Source organism: Carcharhinus amblyrhynchos, chromosome 9 (assembly GCF_965287045.1).
Source record: "Carcharhinus amblyrhynchos chromosome 9, sCarAmb.v2.hapA, whole genome shotgun sequence".
NCBI classification, from domain to species: domain Eukaryota; kingdom Metazoa; phylum Chordata; class Chondrichthyes; order Carcharhiniformes; family Carcharhinidae; genus Carcharhinus; species Carcharhinus amblyrhynchos.
In genome coordinates, this window is record NC_137332.1 from 9,596,800 (window position 1) to 9,616,908 (window position 20,109).

The window sequence follows — 20,109 nt, forward strand, 5'->3', positions numbered from 1 at the left end:
GCAGTTTGTTCCAGAACTCACCACCCTCTGCGTAAAACAATTGCCCCTCTGGACCCTTTTGTATCTCTCCCCTCTCACTTTAAACCTATGCCCTCTAGTTTTTGACTCCCCTACCTTTGGAAAAAGATATTGGGGGCGAATTTATCATTGCGTTGCACTTGTTTTCAGGCGTGCAAACTTGGTAAAGTCGGGGTTGAGGCGAATAGCAGGATCTGCGCTCACGTCTGCGCAGATTCCCACTTTACTAAGGCCCGAAAATGGCTGCGATTGGCACCGCGCCCAAAGCGGGCTGGACACCCAACTTTACCAGCATTTCCCTCTTTACCATCGCGTTCGCCCATCCAGATTTGGTGCGAAACACACACGCTCGGCAAAGGTCTGTTTCGGGCGCTCCAGCTTCTGAAGAGTTAAGTTCCGACTTCCGATGAGTCTCTGACTCAGATCGATGGTGGTTGTGGGGGGCAGCTAGATCATTTTTTTTGGGGGGGGCAGGTGGACAAGGAGGAGGGCCAGATGTCTCCCCAGTGGTGGGGGTGAGGGGCGGAGGAAAGAGGCCAGATCGTTCTCTGGTGGGACGATGGGGGTGGGGAGGAGGAAGGAGGCCAGATCGCCTCTGGTGGGGTGGGTGGTGGCGGTTGTGGGGGGGGAGGAGGGCCAGATAGTTCTCTGGTGGAGGGAGCAGGGGAGGAGGCAGGATTACGGGGTGTCCGCTGCCACTCTGCGGGCTATCGGTGGCAGGGCAAGGCGGGGGGTCCGCTGCCACGCTCCAGGCGATCGATGAGGGGGGGGGGCGGGCAGGAGGGGTAGTGGAGCTGGGGGTCGTGATCTGTCTGGGTAGCAAGGTGGTGAATGAAAAATGGGGACTGTTATGTTGTGGGGTTGGAGAAATATCTGTGGGGGGCCACCGTTCCCAGGCTGCTTTATTCACTTTTTGCAGCCCGTGAGTGATGTGATGGGGGAGCATTTTTCAGATTTTTTTTTCACTGTGCACGCACAGTTAAAAGCTCCGATCGGAGCTGCGGTGTTTCGGACACGATCAGTCCCGTCCACAGCACGACTCAGATTCGCAAACTTTTTCAGGGGGTGCCCGAGAGCAGATTTCCAAGTCAGAACTGAATTGCACCCAGATTCGGCACTTAGAATGAAAGTGGTAAAATCCAGCCCATTGACTATGTAGCTGAACTGTGCCCCTCATTATTTTATAGACCTCTGTAAGATCACCTCTCAGCCTTCTACACTCCAGGGAAAAAATTCCCAGTCTATCCAGCCTCTCCGTATAACTCAAACCATCAAGTCCCAGTAGCATCCTGGTAAATCTTTTCTGCACTCTTTCTAGATTAATAATATCCATGGACTGTCATGGTTCAAGATAACAGCTCACCAACACTTTCTGAAGGGCACTTAGGGATGGGTGATAAATACTGGCCAAGCCAGTGATGCCCACACCCCATAAAAGATTAAATGCTGACCAATCAGCCGTATCAGACGGAAGAAAATTCACTGACCACCTTCTTAGCAATAAGCAGTAAACGATGACCTTGCCAACAACTTCCACGTTATTGAAAATTAATACTTTGTAACTGTTCGTGTCACCTGAGATGCAACTTGGCCTCACAGCCAGGGGCAAAACTAGATCTGTGACCTGTTGGAGAAGGAGAGTTTGAAAATGTTTCATATATCACATAGGTATAAAGTCAAATGGTAATGAAGGAGAAAGATGAAAATGGAGGAAGAATGTGTCAAAGAGAAATAATCCAGCTCCGGGTTGCTGCTTAATCGGTCAGCAATATGAATTTTGCTTTGGGCCAATTCAATATCGCGTTCCAAAGTTCAAGGAAGAGTCAGGGCCTCCTGACAGATGATGAATTTGAATTGCGCATGTTTTTATTTTATGAAATTGAACATTGCTGGCTAGGGCCCATCCCCAGTTGCCATCGGGAAGGTGGCGGTAAGCTGCCTTCTTAAGAACATAAGAAATAGCAGCAGGATTAGGCCATCTAGCCCTTCGAGCCTGCCCCGCCATTCAATAAGATCATGGCTGATCTGAAGTGGATCAGTTCCACTTTCCTGCTTTCTCCCCATAACCCTTAATTCCCTTGTCTGTCAGAAACCTATCTACCCATGACTTAAATATATTCAGCGAGGTAGCCTCCACCACTTCAATGGGCAGAGAATTCCAGAGATTCATCACCCTTTGAGTGAAGAAGTTCCTCCTCAACTCTGTTCTAAACTGCGTCCCCCCCCTCTTATTTTGAGGCTATGCCCTCTAGTTCTGTTTTCCTTTCTAAGCGGGAAGAATCTCTCTACCTCTACCCTATCTAGCCCCTTCATTATCTTGTAAGTCTCTATAAGATCCCCCCTCAGCCTTCTAAACTCTAACGCGTACAGACCCAGTCTATTCAATCTCTCTTCATAAGCTAACCCCCTCATCTCTGGTATCAGCCTGGTGAACCTTCTCTGCACTCCCTCCAAGGCCAATATATCCTTTCGCAAATGCGCGGGCCAAAACTGCATACAGTACTCCAATCACCAGTGCCCTGTACAGTTGCAGCAAGACCTCCCTGCTTTTCTATTCTATCCCCCTCGCTATAAAGGCCAACATTCCATTTGCCTTGTTGATCACCTGCTGCACCTGCAGACTGGGTTTTTGCGATTCGTGCACAAGGACCCCCAGGTCCCTCTGCACTGCAGCAACTCTGCACTCTTGCATCACCGCAGTCCCTGTGGTGTTGGGGAGCAGCGCTGTTAGGGAGGGAGTACCAGTGACAGCAAAGGTTGGACAACATGGTTCCAAGTCAGAATGGTGTGTTGCTTGGAGGAGAGTTTGCAGTTGATGGTGTCGCCGTGTGTCTGTTGTCCTTGACCTTCTGAGGGGCAGAGATTTCACATTTTTGGAAGGTGCTGTTTAGTTGTGCAGAGCAACCTGTACATAGTGCACTCAGATGGAGGTCATTTGGTTCACTGTGCCAAAAACAACCTTTTGAAAATGTTTTCCAATTAATCCCGCTCCCCATCTCTTTCCCTGTAACCCTGTAATTATTTTCCTTCAAGAACTTATCCAGTTCCTGTCTGAAGGTCACCATTGAATCTGCTTCCATTATTTTGGTACATTCAAGTTCAGTAATTTGCTGTGTTAAATTGCCTCGCAAAGGCCTTTGGTCCTTATCTAATCATCTTAAGTCTATGTCCTTACCAACTTTTGTGACAATGGATGCAGTCTCTTTCTACTCACTCAATCAAACCGCCCCAATCATTCTGAATACTGCTATTAAATATACCCTTTATCTTCTCTGCAATATACGGAGAACGATCCCAACCTCGCTCACCTCTCATAGAATCATAGAATCCCAACAGTGCAAAAGGAGTCCATTCGGCCCATCGAGTCTACACCGACCACAACACCACCTAGCCCTTATCCGCGCAGCCCCACATTTTTACCCCGCTATTCCTCCTGATGTTAAGGGGCAATGTACCATTGCCAACAAACCTATCCCATGCAACTTTGGACTGTGAGAAGAAACCGGAGCACCGGGAGGAAACCCACGCAGACACGGGGAGAATATGCAAACTCCACACGGACAGTGGCGTGGCACAAGCCAGGAATCGAACCCAGACCCCTGGTGCTGTGAGGCAGTAAGGCTAACCATTGTGCCAGCATGCCTCTCCAAACAAAGGAAGTCCCTCATGAATAAATAAGAGAATGAAATGCTCTACCACAGAGTTGATGGGCGGGAGTTTACAGCCTCGCTCGCGCTGATGCCATGAAATCCCACTCCAGGCCAACAGACCTTTCCATAGTCCACCCCTCGCCTGCTCCAATTCCCATGGCGGGCAGGATGGTAAAATTCCAGACAATGAGTCCAATATTTAGGTAGCGATATGATCGGTGCAACTTGTGGGCCGAAGGGCCTGTTTGTACTGTAGTTTTTCTAAGTTCTCTATTCTACTGCCTGTATTGTGAGGAAAGATTTCTTTAAAAGTTGGGGTGATTTGGAGCCTGAATTCAGAACTAAAAAAGAAATCAGTTTCCTGAAGCGATGGCAAGGTTCCTCTGTCAGATATTTCTCACTGTTTCATCTCCCTCTATTTTTGATTGAAAGGTTCCACAAGTGGAAAAAGGCATCTTTTCATTTCGTCTGTGCAACTCATACGATTTTGTTAATGGAAAATATTTTGCACTCTGTTATAATCATTCCTAATCTTGTTTTTTTTTGCAAGATGGATAATGCACAGAACAAAATTAAAGCTAAGCACCTTTATAGCCAAGTTCCGCACACATGAGGGTGACCTCAGCTGGGATCTTGGGTCCATATCACACTGTCTGTAACCCCCACCATTTGCTCTGGGCTTGTAAAATCCTAACCGTCCTGGCTTGAGACAATTCACACCTCTTTAACTTGTAATTATCCCTCTTTCCACTCGCACTGTAAAGACTTGATTCCCTGAAAAAGCTTGCATTCCAACCACTCTTTGCCTATACATGCCGTGTTTGTGAAACCTGCCTCCCCTGATGAAGGAGCAGCGCTCCGAAAGCTCATAACTCCAAATAAACATGTTGGAGTTCAACCTGGTGTTGTGAGACTTCTTACTGTGCCCACCCCAGTCCTATGCCAGCATGTCCACATCATACATTTATCCTGTATATCTCTCTTAAAATAATGGATAAAGGGATAGTGCGTGAGTGTGTTAAACACTCGTACAGTGTAATATTTAAGGCCCAGGTGATTTCAAACTCTTTTTTGTATTTCATCTTCATTAAATGATTAGGAATTCCCCCATCCCATTTCCTTTAATCTAACATACTAACAGTCATCCATCAATGTCCCCTCTTGTAATTTATTCAGATAACTAATGAATATCTGTTATTGTTCCTTGTATTATTAGAATAGATTCTGAATTCAGGGTGGATCTCGGTCTGTTTTGAGATAAATTGCTCGGAAGAATAGTTTCATAAATATAATCCTGGAACTTCTCAATTGATTAGGTTCTCACCGTCTCCACAGATCAGGAAGACAATTTGTCCACCAGACCTGTGCTAGTCCTTCGCTTGAAGCTCACCCAGCCCCTTTCCCATATCCTTTCTTCCCTTCTTAAAAAAGTTAATTTATTGATTAGTCACAAGTAAGGCTTACATTAACACTGCAATGAAGTTACTGTGAAAAATTCCCCAAGTCGCCACCGTTCACCGCCTGTTTAGAACATAGAACATTACAGCGCAGTACAGGCCCTTCAGCCCTCGATGTTGCGCTGACCAGTGGAGCCAATCTAATGTACCTCTAACCTAAACTATTCCAATGTTATCCATATGCCTATCCACCGACCATTTGAACGCCCTTAAAGTTGGCGAGTCCAGAACTGCTGCAGGCAGGGCATTCCATGCCCTTACTACCCTCTGAGTAAAGAACTTACCTCTGATATCCGTCCTACAATTACCACCCCTTAATTTAAAGCTATGTCCCCTTGTGTTAGCCATCACCATCCGAGGAAAAAGGCTCTCACTGTCCACCCTATCCAATCCTCTGATCATCTCGTATGCCTCAATTAGGTCACCTCTCCAATGAAAATAACCTCAAGTTCCTCAGCCTTTCCTCATAAGACCTTCCCACCATACCAGGCAACATCCTGGTAAACCTCCTCTGCACCCTTTCCAATGCCTCCACATCTTTCTTATAATGCGGCGACCAGAACTGTACACAATACTCCAAGTGCGGCCGCACCAGAGTTTTGTACAGTTGTAACATGACCTCACGGCTCCAAAATTCAATCCCTCTACCAATAAAAGCTAACACACCGTACACCTCCTTAACAACCTTATCAACCTGGGTGCCAACTTTCAGGGAGCTATGCACATGTACCCCGAGATCTCTCTGCTCGTCAACACTACTAAGAGTCCTTCCATTAGCCCTATATTCTGTACTCCTGTTATTCTTACCAAAGTGAATCACCTCACACTTTTCCGTATTAAACTCCATCTGCCACCTCTCGGCCCAGGTCTGCAGCTTATCTATGTCCCTCTGCAAACTGTAACATCCATCCTCACTGTCTGCAACTCCTCCAACTTTGGTGTCATCAACAAATTTACTAATCCATCTTTCTACACCCTCATCTAGGTCATTTATAAAAATGACAAACAGCAGTGGCCCCAAAACAGATCCTTGAGGTACACCACTTGTAACTGAACTCCAGGTTGAATATTTCCCATCAACCATCACCCCCTGTCTCCTATCAGCTAGCCAACTCCTGATCCAAACTGCTAAATCACCCTCAATCCCATGCATCTGCATTTTCTGCAATAGCCTACCATGGGGAACGTTATCAAACGCTTTGCTAAAATCCATATACACCACGTCAACTGCCTTACCCTTATCCACCTTTGGTCACCTTTTCAAAAAGCTCGATAAGGTTTGTGAGGCACGACCTACCCTTCACAAAACCGTGTTGACTATCCCTAATCAATTTATTTCCCTCTAGATGATTATAAATACTATCCCTTATAATTCTTTCCAAAACTTTGCCCACGACAGAAGTAAGGCTCACCGGCCTATAATTCCCAGAATGGTCTCTACGCCCCTTCTTGAACAAGGGGACAACATTTGCTATCCTCCAGTCTTCTGGCACTATACCTGTAGTCAATGACGACATGAGGATCACAGCCAAAGTCTCTGCAATCTCCTCCCTAGCCTCCCAGAGAATCCTAGGGTAAATCCCATCCGGCTCAGGGGACTTATCTATTTTCATACTCTCAAGAATTGCTAACACCTCCTCCTTATGTACCTCAATCCCGTCTAGCCTACAACCTGGTATCGCAGTATTCTCCTCGACTACACTGACATTTTCCTGCGTGAATACTGACAAAAAATATTCATTCAGTGCCTCTCCTATCTCCTCAGGCTCCACGCACAACTTCCCACTGCCGTCTCTGACTGGCCCTAATCTTGCCCTATCCAGTCTTTTATTCTTGACATACCTGTAGAAAGCTTTTGGGTTCTCCTTGATCCTATCCGCCAAAGTCTTCTCATGTCCTCTTCTAGCTCCTCTTAACTCTTTCTTTAGCTCCTTCCTGGCTAATTTATAACTCTCCAGTGCCCTAACTGAGCCTTCACGTCAATGCACCTAACTAGCACGTCTTTCAGAATGTGGGAGGAAACTGGAGCACCTGGAGAAAACCCACACAAACAGGAGAAGAAAGTGCAAACTCCACACAGACAATGACTCAAGCCAGGAATCGAATCCAGGTCTCTGGCACTGTGAGACAGCAGTGCTGACCACTGTGTCACCATGCTGCTCCAGCTCCTCTGTGTGTGTAATCCGGTGGAGGACGAAGCTTGCCAGCATTTTCCAGCCTCACTGATGTCTTCAGAATGTAATGGGCTTGCCTGTCTACCAAATGTTACAGGCTTTTTGTTGGCGTTCACCTTCGGCAGGACTGGAAAATCCCATCGGTGGAAAGGGCCAGCAAATCCCGCCTTTGGTTTTCAAGTTCTTACCCAATTCTCCGTTAAGTGATGCGTATTACTGTACAAAGCAAACCCCTGCTGAAATAAATCTTCAGCATGAAAACATTTCCCTTCACATTCCCCTTTGGCCTTTTTGTTTCAATCCCAAGGCCTGAACTGTCCCAGTCTCGTATGGCCCGCAACCGCTGCCAGCGAGAACAGAGAATTTGGCGCTCGGCCAAATCTCCACCCCCTGCAGTGGGACTGGATAATCCCACTCACAGGCAAGGTCGGAGAATTCCGGCCTGAGGGCACGATTTTACCAGCTCATTGCACCAAACACTGTTTGAGTCCAGAAGATTGGACCTCAAAATTAGACCTTTTGGCAGTTGCCTTCTGCCCAGAGAAACAACGCAAAGATGTTTGACTAGCTTAGGTGTTTAAAAAAAAAGGCAGCATGGACAAGTTGGGCCGAAGGGCCTGTTTCCATGCTGTAAACCTCGATGATACTATGACTCTATGGCTTCAGTCCCAGTAATTAAATCCACTGAAACCAGCAGATTTTAGACCCTTCCTGAGGGTATCTCTTTTCCAAAGGACTCCGCTGCCCCTTTCAGCAGGCAGCCTTTCGCTTGGGATTGGTTCTGGGCTTGTGGAATCTTGCTGTCCCCAAGATGGCTGCCATATTTGCCCACTTAACAGGAATCTCTAAGCAATTCACTGCACTTTGAGGACTTTTTCTGATATCACTGTTCTATAGACACAGACCTGTCTTTCTCACATCCTGTGCATTGTCTGGAGTTCTGGCCCATTAAGTTGCACCTTTTATTGGGCTGGTGCTTATTAATTTTAAGCACACCTGCCTCCTTTACTGATTCAACCCAAAATTTGAATCAACTCTGTTTTGTTCAGTAACCCCAGCAAACAATTACTGAGCTTAATTATTCCACCATTCATCTAATATTTCACGCAATGCACCAGCATCATCGTCCAACACACACACACACACTTATAGCTTCTAATTCAGCCACCTGGTACAAATGAAAGGCTGATATGAACATAGCATTTTACAACTTTTGAGGCACAACTTAACTTGTGACTTTCCATTGCAAATGTATTAATTTTCCTACGCCACACACCGAGAGTGTTATCTACATTAACAAGTTTATTAATTCACCAGGTTGGCTCCATTGTGGAAGCTATGGTTCCTCCTCACTTCCTTTGTGTCCTACACGATCGAAGAATGAAAGCTCCCCCTTTTCAAGTTAGCGAAATATTCAATATGGTGGCGGGTGAAGATGGGCAGAGGAGGAAGTCCTCTTTTTGTTTCTTCATTCATGGGACATGGGCATCGCTGGCTTGGCCAGCATCCCTAGTTGTCCATGAGAAGTTGGTGGTGAGCTGCCTTCTTCAATCGCTGCAGCCCGCGTTCTGTTGGGCTGACCCACACTGCCATGAGGAAGCGAATTCCAGAATTTTGATCCAGCGACTGCGAAGGAACGGTGATATATTTCCAAGTCAGGATGGTGAGTGGTTTGGAGGGGAACTTGCAGGTGCTGGTGTTCCCATGTATCTGCTGCCCTTGTTCTTCTAAATGGAAGTGGTCATAAGTTTGGAAGATGCTGTCTAAGGATCTTTGCCTCATTGCTGCAGTGCATCTTGTCGAGAGTACACACTGCTGCTACTGAATGTGGGTGGTGGAGAAGTTAATGTTTGTAGATGTGGTGCCAATCAAGCGGGCTCTTTTGTCCTGAATGGTGTCAAGAATACTCCTCAGGCTAGTGACTTGTGAATGGTGGATAGACTTTGGGGGGTCAGGAGGAAACTGAAGCACCTGGAGGAAACCCCTGGGTGCCGACATGGGGAGAATGTGCAAACTCCACCTGAGCCTGGAATCAAACCCAGGTCCCTGGCGCTGTGAGGCAATCAGTGCTAACCACTGTGCCACCGTGCCACTCCCGGGTGCTCCGGTTTCCTCCCACAGCCCGAAAGACGTGCTGGTTAGGTGCTGTGCTAAATTCTCCCTCCGTGTACCCGAACAGGCATCGGAGCGTGGAGACAAGGGGATTTTCACAGTAACTTCATTGCGGTGTTAATGTAAGCCTACGTCTGATCCTAATAAATAATTTAAAACTTTAACTGAAAAGAATTCAGCTTCATGTTTCTCGGTTTCCCTCTCTCTCTCTGTCTGCCTCTCTTTCTCTCCCTCTGTCAGTCTTACTCCTTGTCTATCTCTCTCCGCCCGCAGTCTCTGGCCAGGATTTTCTGGCCCCTTCATGGTAGGACCATTGATGTTCCACAGAGCAGGATGATCCCAGCGGTAGGCGGAACTGGAAAACCCCGCCCGCTGTTTCTCTCTGTTTCTCTTTCCCAATCCCACTCCCCTGATTCCTGTTTCCCGTTTCTCAGAGACTGTCCGATTGGCCTTACAATTTCTATTCTTCATTTACAGGTTAACCTGCTGGCATTCGGAGTTATTATTTACAAAGTGTTCCGACACACTTCCATGTTGAAACCAGAAGTGAGCTGCTATGAAAATATTCGGTACGTCTGAAACCAGTAATCATTCAATTTAAATTCTAAGTTTTCTAATCAAATGTTGCTCACCAATCATACTTTAAGGATTGTCTTATTCTTAACAAAATTCTTCCCCTGCCATTTGACCACCATTTGTTTTATTTGCATAATGAATTATCCAACCTCCCACACTCTTTTTATCAATATGGCAAGTGTAACGTTCGAGCAGACAATTAACACCACAAATATTGTGTTTCCGTAATGCCATGGACTTGGTTACTTGAAGGGACAATGGATAGGATCGGTTGATCGCAGCACGGTGGCACAATGGTTAACACCGCTGCCTCACAGTGTCAGGGACCCGAGTTCGATTCCAGGCTTGGGTCGCTGTCTGTGAGAAGTCAGCACGTTCTCCCTGTGTCCTCTGTGGGTTTCCTCCAGGTGCTCCACTTTCCTCCTACAGTCCGAAAGACACGCTGGTTAGGCGCATTGGCCATGCTAAATTCTCCCTCAATGTACCCGAACAGGTGCCAGAGTGTGGCGACTAGGGGGTTTTCACATTAACTTCATTGCAGTGTTAATGTAAGCCTACTTGTGACACTAATAAAAAAAACTTGATAGGTTAAGGATAGGAGGTCTTGTGGTGAAGTGGGCAGTGTCCCATCCCTGGATTGGAAGCTCCAGGATTGAGTGTTCCCCTGGGACAAGATGACCGCGGAATGTGCATTCATAACATGGCCAAGTAATTGTTAACCTGCAGTTCCTTCCAGCATGTCTGATAGCAGGCAGCGAGCAGGTGGGAGCACTGTCTGGTCAGCTGGTTCTGTTTAGTGCTGTCCTGGGCTGAGGGCAATTGGATCCAGAGATTCAGAATAATTTGCATAAGAAGAAAATGCGATGTGAGGAAAAAGCTTCTCACGCAGCAAGTGGTTGGGGTCTGGAACGCATTGCCTGAAAGAGTGTTGGAAGTAGGTTCAATCAAGGCATTCAAGAGGGCACCGGATGATTACTTCAAAAGGAACAATGTGCAGGAATACTGGGAAAGGGCGCTAAGTCATAATGCTCATTTGGAGAGACAGTACAGACACGATGGGCTGAATGGTCTCTTGCCATAACCGCCGTAACAACTCTGTGACTCAATGATCCTGTGGTGGTTGAACATGTGTGTTACACGTACCCCCACTGCGGGACCCACAGAGTCCTGTGTTCAGGAGCAGGATTTAATTTTCAGGCACGTACCTCCACTATCACCATGATATCGCGACCCCCTCCATTATGGTGAACACCTGAGCCGGACAAAGGACAGAGGACTTTCCCCAATGAGTCTTTACCTCAACCCCACAGCCACCATTGCTGACATTCATCCAAATGATGGCAGCTCAAAAAGCTGCTCTAATTTAAATTCATATCTATGGATGACGAATCCAGTAAGATAATGAGTTTGCTATTGTTCCCTATTCGAAGAAAGCTTTTAAAGTTTATTTATTAGTGTCACAAGTAGGCTTACAATAACACTGTAGTGAAGTTACTGTGAAAATCCCCTAGTCGCCACATATAATAGCTTTAACAAAGGTCTGAACTCGAAATCCCAGCTCTTTTCTCTCCCTACAGATGCTGAGATTTTCCAGCATTTTCTCTTTTGGGCTCCAGTCGCCACACTCCGGCACCTGTCCAGGTACACTGAGGGACAATTTAACATGGCCAATGCATCTAACCAGCACGTCTTTCGGACGTGCCCCTGCAGACACGGGGAGAACATGCAGACTCCACACAGCCAGTGATCCGACACCGGAATTGAACCCGGGTCCCTGGCGCTGTGAGGCAGCATTGCTAACCACTGTGCTGCCCCTGAAAGGAACCCCATCCATTCCAGATAGGAATAAACTTGTCGTTCTGATCCCAAAACCTTCTCACCCAAACTTAAGTTGTGATGAATCATACATTTCTTCGGTGGAACTCGTATTTTTTCATAATTCTCGCTGCAAACGTAATGACAACTCCTCAGATGTCCAAGAATAGAAAGAGGTTATGTCTGAAAATGCAACACCAGCAACAGCTGCAGGAGAGGCCGCTGTTCTCAAATTACTCCTTTGTGCTAAATAAGATGCACCCAGCCATCAGCTGGCCACCAGAAGTAACAAGTGAGGACAAAGCTCCACAAACCTGTGAACATCTGAAAGCTTATTAATCCCCTGTGATGAATGGTCCCTGTTCCAAAAATGACAACAATATAATTCAGCTCAGCCCATCTCCTCAGAACGCTGGCTGCGAGAGAAGGGAATGAACTTGGGTCCAGCTAGTTCTCCTGTTTGGAGATCGTGCCGCACTTTTGCTTGAAGCTGCCGCAGTGTCACAGTTATTTTCTCTCTTCGCTGAGATTCACTTTCACAAGCGTCGTGGAGCTCTGCTCCTGTACACCATGATGTCAAGTTGCCAACGTTGGGCTGGGGTGGGCACAGTAAGTAGCCTCACAACACCGAGGTTAAAGTCCAACAGGTTTATTTTGGTAGTACGAGCTTTCAGAGTCCCGCTCCTTCAACAGGCGAATGCAGGATTTGTTTCACAAACAAAGAACAATACAGCACAGGAAACAGGCCCTTCGGCCCTCCAAGCCTGTGCCACTCATTGGTCCAACTGGACCATTCGTTTGTATCCCTCCAATCCCAGTCTGCTCATGTGACTATCCAGGTAAGTCTTAAACGATGCCAGCATGTCTGCCTCCACCACCCTGCTTGGCAGCGCACTCCAGGCCCCCACCACCCTCTGCGTAAAAAACGTCCCTCTGATATCCGAGTTAAACCTCTCCCCTCTCACCTTGAGCCCGTGACCCCTCGTGATCGTCACCTCCGACCTGGGAAAAAGCTTCCCACTGTTCACCCTATCTACACCCTTCATAATTTTGTACACCTCTATTAGGTCTCCCCTCATTCTCCGTTTTTCCAGAGAGAACAACCCCAGTTTACCCAATCTCTCCTCATAGCTAAGATCCTCCATACCAGGCAACATCCTGGTAAACCTTCTCTGCACTCTCGCTAAAGCCTCCACGTCCCTCTGGTAGTGTGGTGACCAGGACTGGATGCAGTACTCCAAGTGTGGCCTAACCAGCGTTCTATACAGGGTATATATTTAAACACAAACTCAATTACAAGATATTGGTTGGAATGTGAGTCTTCACAGGTGTAGACAATGTGAGTGGAGAGAGGGTTAAGCGCAGGTTAAAGATATGGGCTGCCCACGTCCAGTCTGCGTGCTGTAGGAATAAGTTCTCACAGAGGTCAGAATGGACAAGGGAGCCTCAGTAACACAGCAGATACTATGGTCCAAGTTGTAGGTGTTTAGTTGGCAGGAAGGATATTCCAGTGGCAAGCAATTAAAAAAAAAACTTCACAAAATAAATCTGAGTGAAGGTTGATTAAAGAAACTTCATTACGCCACCACCTGAGGCAGCACGGTGGCACAGTAGTTAGCAGTGCTGACTCACAGCGCCAGGGACCCGGGTTTAATTCCCAGCTTAGGTCACTTACATAAGAACATAATAACTAGGAGCAGGAGTAGGCCATCTAGCCCCTCGAGCCTGCCCCGCCATTCAATAAGATCATGGCTGATCTGTCATGTCTCAGTTCCACATTCCCGCCCTCTCCCCATAACCCTTAATCCCCTTGCCTATCAAAAACCTATCAATCCGCATCTTAAATATATTGATAGGTTTTTACTGTGCGGAGTCTGCATGTTTTCCTCGTGTCTGCATGGGTTTCCTCCGGGTACCCTGGTTTCCTCCCACAGTCTGAAAGGTGTGCTGGTTAGGGTGCATTGGCCATGCTAAATTCTCCCTCAGTGTACCCGAACAGGTGCTGGAATGTGGCAACTGGGGTTTTTTTCACAGTAACTTCATTGCAGTGTTAATGTAAACCTACTTGTAACTAACAAATAATTAGGTTTTACCTGGGCCACACAATGTGCATCTGTTTTCCATTGATACTGGGTCAACTGGTCAGCTGACCATCACAGCATATTGCTCTTGGCTATATGATAACGGTAGGTGATAGGACGGGACTGGTGAGGGTGGTAGATCAGAAACTATTCGGTCCACTCACTGCTGCCTCACCATCTTAGCTCAGCGAATCAACCGTTCAGTGACCAATTAGTGGCCATCTGGCAGGATAATGGCCAATAAGAGGTGCAGAGTGCAGGGGAGGTAGGTGAGATTCCACACCCATTCAGGTCCAAGACGTCATGGCTCAGAGGGTTAATGCCACAGGAAGTCAGTCACAGCTACAAACCTAAACAGCCTCTTCTCTCAGAAGCTGCCTTTATCTTTTATTGAAGGCTCCAAATACAGTGGCAGTAAAATCTGTGGCTACCTGAGCCAGTAAGAAGTCTCACAACACCAAGTTAAAGTCCAACAGGTTTACTTGGTAGCACAAGCCACTAGCTTTCGGAGCGCTGGTCCTTCATCAGGTGAGTGGGATTTCAGTGGTGATATACCACTCACATTGTCTGTACCTTTAAGGCTTGATTACAAAGAACAAAGAACAAAGAACAGCACAGCACAGGAAACAGGCCCTTCGGACCTCCAAGCCCGCACCGCCCATTTTAACAGTGAGTGCCTCATTCCAATCCATCTTCTACCTATGACTTTTGTCTACATCTCATGGACTCCACAGTAAAGGGGTGCAAATTTAGGAAATTATATGTGCGCCAGATTAAGGGAGATCCAATTTAGGGACAATTTATTAACACCAATCAGCCTAAAAGCGCGTTTTTGGGGTGTGGGAGGAAACCGGAGCACCCGGAGAAAAACCACGCAAGCACGGGGAGAATGTGCAAACTCCCACAGACACCGACCCAAGCCGGAGATCCAACCCGGGTCCTTGTAACTGCACAACAAACAGTGATAGTCACTGAGCTGTCGTGTTGCCCGTCAGTTGGTCCAGGTTAAGCGTACACTAACGACGTGAAGCACTAGGCAACTCTCGAAGCAACATCCAAGAGCAGCCCTCGCACGACCCATCACATGTGTGCCCCTTGTTGGCCAACAAGGTGGACCGAATCACCTGTGGATGTAAAAAAGAGACATCAATAAACATACAACAGATTATACAGCCTTTACCTGTAAAGACTCGCATTCCAACCATTATTTTGTAAATTGAGTTTGTGTCTTTATATGCCCTGTTTGTAAACTGAAATCCCATTCATCTGATGAAGGAGCAGCGCTCCGAAAGCTAGTGGCTTGTGCTATCAAATAAACCTGTTGGACTTCAACCTGGTGTTGTGAGACTTCACTATGTTTACCCCAGTCCAATGCTGGCAACTCCACATCATGGATACCAGAGCCAGTCACAGGCTGGGAATTCCACAGAGAGCAACTCACTACCTGAGTCCACAGCCTGCCTTACTAGGCAAAAGTCAAGAGTGTGAAGGAATACTCTCTATTTTTGCTCCTGGTACCTGTTGTGTATGTTGGGGCCAAACCTCTTTAAGGGCATGGATAGGCTGATCTGGGGCGTGGAGTTGGGAACCACCCAGAGCGGGCAGTCAACATTTGGAGTGTGGAGTGAGTAGACTGAATAAAGAGTGGTGTTCCCTGATGCCTGGCTGTGGGGTAGGTCTTGAGGAGGCAGTTCAGTATGCAAAGATTTAACAATAACTCTCAAGATCGATCAGCTTACAAGTAGATTCAGGAGGTGAATAAGATCGCAACTGTTTTTCATTGCTGTCACAGTCAAACCAATGAGAAAACACAGATTCTGTGGTCTCACAATATACTGGCTTGCAAAATACAGGAAACCAAACAAAACATATAACAGGTAATATTCTTCACTTACCTGGATATCTGCACTTCCAACACTCAAGAAGTTTGAACCATCTGATTTCAATATCCATCCACTGACATCCTTAGGTCGCTGGTTCAATTCCAGCTCGGAAGACTAATATCTACTTGGGTGGCACAGTGGTGTAGTGGTTAGCACTGCTGTTTCTCAGCGCCAGGGACCCTGGTTCGAATACTGGCTTGGAGTCACTGCCTGTGTGGAGACTGCACATTTTTCCCATGTCTGCGTGGGTTTCCTCCGAGTGCTCCAGTTCCCTCCCACAAATAGAATCATAGAAACTTACAGCGCAAAAGAAGGCCGTTCAGCCCATCGAGTCTGCACCGATCACAATCCCACCCAGGCCCTAACCCCATGCATTTACCCTGGCTCGTCCCCCTGACACAAAGGAGCAATTTGGCACAGCCATTGCACCTAACTTGCATTGGAGGAAACCGGAGCATCCGGAGATTTGTGGGTTGGGTTGATTGGCCATGCTAAATTGCCCGTCAGTGTCAGGGTAAATAAGGAGGATTATGGGGAAAGGGCCTGGGTGGGATTGTAGTTGGTGCAGACTCAATGGGCCAAATGGCCTCCTTCCTGACTGTAGGGATTCATCCAGGAGAAAATAGCCCACTTGACTGGTGCTCCATCTTCACCATTCACTTCCCACCACTGACTAAGCTCTAGGTTTCATTCTTGACCATGGCTGAATCCTCAGTTTGGTGCGAGTCTTCATTCTCCAGCCTTAACGCTGATGTCATTCACAAAGTTCCATTTTGTTTTCCAGGTCATGTGCTCGTGGTGCCTTAGCTTTACTGTTCCTCCTCGGAGCTACCTGGACCTTTGGTATTTTGCACATTCTCAAGGGCTCCATGGTGACAGCTTATCTTTTCACCATCTCGAACACATTCCAGGGGATGTTCATCTTTATATTCCTCTGCGTCTTGTCAAAGAAAGTAAGTGCCAACTCTCAACAAGCTAGTAACCATTTGAAATGTGAGGTGCTGAATCTTTTCGAGGGTACAGGGTTAGAGATATTTTGCAAATTAAAAGAACGTTGAAAGAAATACTGATGCCAAAAACCCTCGGCTGCCGGTAGCTGGGATTCTCCAGCACCGCTGCAATGAATGGAATCATAGAAATCCTGCAGTGCAGAAGGAGGCCTTTCAGCCCATCCAGACTGCACCTATTCCTTGACAGAGTGTCTTACCCAGGCCCTCTCCCTCATCCTAATCCTGTAACCCCACGCATTTACCCCACAAACCCTAGTCCAAATCTCAAATCAGAAACTCAAGAGGTTCCAATAGATTGAACCAGGCCAGGATTTACTCAGTTAATGGAGGATATTAGAGTTACAGAACAAAGAGATCTCGGGGTACATGTTCCTAGGTCCTTGAAAGTGGAGTCACAGGTGGACAGTAACACAGTGATTAGCACTGCTGCTTCACAGCTCCAGGGTCCTGGGTTTGATTCCCAGCACAGGTCACTGTGTGGAGTTTGCACATTCTCCTCGTGTCTGCGTGGGTTTCCTCCGGGTGCTCTGGCTTCCCCCCAGAGTCCAAAGATGTGCGGGTTAGGTTGATTGGCCATGCTAAGAAATTGCCCCTTAGTGTCCAGGGATGCATAGATCAGAGGGATTAATGGGTAAATATGTAGGGCTATGGGGGTAGGGCCTGGGTGGGATTGTGTTCGGTGCAGACTCGATGGGACAAAGGGCCTCTTTCTGCACTGTAGGGTTCTCTGGTTTTGTGGTTCAATGGAGTGGTGAAGAAGGCATTCAGCATGCTTGGTTTCATTGGTCAGAACATTGAACACAGGAGTTGGGAAGTCTTATTGAAGTTGTACAAGACATTGGTAAGGCCGTACTTGGAATACTGTGTACAGTTCTGGCCCTATTATAGAAAGGATATTATTAAACTAGAAAGAGTGCAGAAAAGATTTACTAGGATGCTACCAGGACTTGACAGTTTGAGTTATAAGGAGAGGTGGATAGACTGGGACTCTTTTCTCTAGCGTGTAGAAGGATGAAGGGTGACCTTATAGAGGTCTATAAAATAATGAGGGTACAGATCAGCGAGTCAATTTCTTTTCCCAAAGGTAGGGGGATCTAAAACTAGAGGACATAGGTTTAAGGTGAGAAGAGAGAGATATAGAAGTGTCCAGAGGGGTTATGTTTTCACACAGAGAATGGTGAGTGTGTAGAATGAGCTGCCAGAGGTGGGTACAATTTTGCCTTTTAAAAAGCATTTAGACAGCTACATGGGTATGATGGGTATAGAAGGATATGGGCCAAACGCAGGCAATTAGGATTAGCTTAGGGGTTTTAAAAAAAAGGGTGACATGGACAAATTGGGCCAAAGGGCCTGTTTCCATGCTGTAAACCACTATGACTCTATGACTCTAATCCCCCTAAATTACACTTCTTGGAACACGAAGGGACAATTTAACCTGGCCAATGCACTTAACATTCACATCATTGTTCTGTGGGAGGAAACCGGAGCATCTGGAGACCCATGCAGACACAGGGAGAACGAGCAGGCTCCATACAAACAGATTTTGATTTAATTGAAATTGATTTATTATTGTCACATGTATTAACATACAATGAAAAGTATTGTTTCTTGCGTGCTATAGAGACAAAGCACACCATTCATAGGGAAGGAAGTGAGAGAGTGCAGAATGTAGTGTTACAGTCATAGCTAAGGTATAGAGAAAGATTAACTTAATGCGAGGTAGGTCCATTCAAAAGTCCGACAGCAGCAGGTAAGAAGCTGTTCTTGAGTCAGTTGCTACGTCGGAATTGAACCCGGGTTCCCGTAATAATTCTTCAGAGGCAGAAGTCCCTTCACAAAATCCCTTTATTTATCAATTCCAACAGCAGTACACAGGATGCTCGCAGTCAGCAGTATACCTTCAGGGAGGTGTCAGAGGAACTGACACTCCCAGTTAAGTACAAGGCAAAGTCTCTCTGATTGGCCCATCAATTGGACCCTTAATCAGGGAGTTCATACTCCAATAGGCCAGCCTCAATGCCCTGATTGAAATCGTGCCTGGCGCTGTGAGGCAGTAGTGCGAACAACTGTGCCACCGTGCCACCCTAAAATAGGGAGGGGGGATGAAGATCAAAAGGAAGGGTTTGGAATAGGATCGAGGGCAGGAGCTATTAAAGGACAACGATTTCATGGAACAAAAGGCAAAGAAAATGGCTAATGGTTATAGTGAAGCAACAACATGGATCGGAAAGGTTTAGGGGGATATGGGTCAAACACAGGAAAATGGGGTTAGCTGAGATGGGCATTTTGTTCAGCATGGACCAGTTTGGGCCGAAGGGCCTGTCTCCATGCTGTAGATTTTATGATTCTATGACAGGGTGAGTGCGAGTGGCAGAACACTGTGCAGCTCTGCCCAAAAGCACAAACAGGAAAAACAGCATAATGACTGGCACATGACCAAAGACAGTGTCAAAACGGAGGACAGAGTTCAGGAAATTGTTGAACTCAATGTTAATTCTGGAAGGTTGTAAAGTGCCTTTACAGGTGAATGCATTGCAGTCATGTTAACAATGTATACAGTCATTCTGAGTCGCTTCTGTCTACTGTATTCACAAATTAAATTATATTTGCAAATTACATTCGCAAATTCCAACGCCGGCATCTCCACATCATGTTATATTCACAACAGTGCTACTTCACTTCACACCTTTCCTGTTCAGTTACTTAAAGCCATTAAATTCTTTGCACAAGGGCACTTAGGTGCTGGAGGCATGTATTACCATTACAAGGATGAAGGCTGGTATGTAGTTTGCTCCTTGCTTAGTTTGGGAATGAAATGTCCCCACACGGAGAGGTGAGGTGCAGAACTTCACTTATTACGACTTCTGGGTGTGCTAAAGCCCAAGCTCGTTCTCAGACTCACGCACGGCAGTTCAAATGCATGCATAACTTGTGTGGAACTTCACTGAAACGCTACAGCAAGCCGAGGACAGGCACATCAGCACCAGAGAAAGGTGATGAATTGAAATAGCAAGCAATCTGAAGCTCGGGGTCACGCTGGCGGAGTCAGTGGTGATGTCCCACAAGACAGTCACCCAATCTGGTTTGGTCCCCCCAGTGTAATTACATTCTTACTTGTGAAATAACTCCTCAGAGACTGGCATCCCTTCCACCAGATTCCCTTTATTTACAAACTCTATACCAATCTAAGAGTGCTTCAGGTACACAGTCAGAATCAGGAGTGCCTGTGGACCTGACACTTCCATCTTTATACAGAGATCAGGCTCCCTGATTGAATAGGCAATTATGACCTCAATCAGGGAGCTTAAACTCCAAGAGGCCAATCTCATGGGC

General features: G+C 46.7%; 1 protein-coding gene across 1 annotated transcript in view; it reads left to right on the top strand.

Moving 5' to 3' along the window:
- adgrl4 (adhesion G protein-coupled receptor L4) overlaps nt 1–20,109 on the top strand; it is a 143,564-nt gene that overhangs the window by 114,133 nt on the left and 9,322 nt on the right. Inside the window, exons 13-14 of the mRNA XM_080196494.1 lie at nt 9,889–9,980; nt 16,551–16,719. Coding sequence (XP_080052620.1) covers nt 9,889–9,980; nt 16,551–16,719 — 261 coding nt within the window. The remainder of the gene's footprint in view (nt 1–9,888; nt 9,981–16,550; nt 16,720–20,109) is intronic.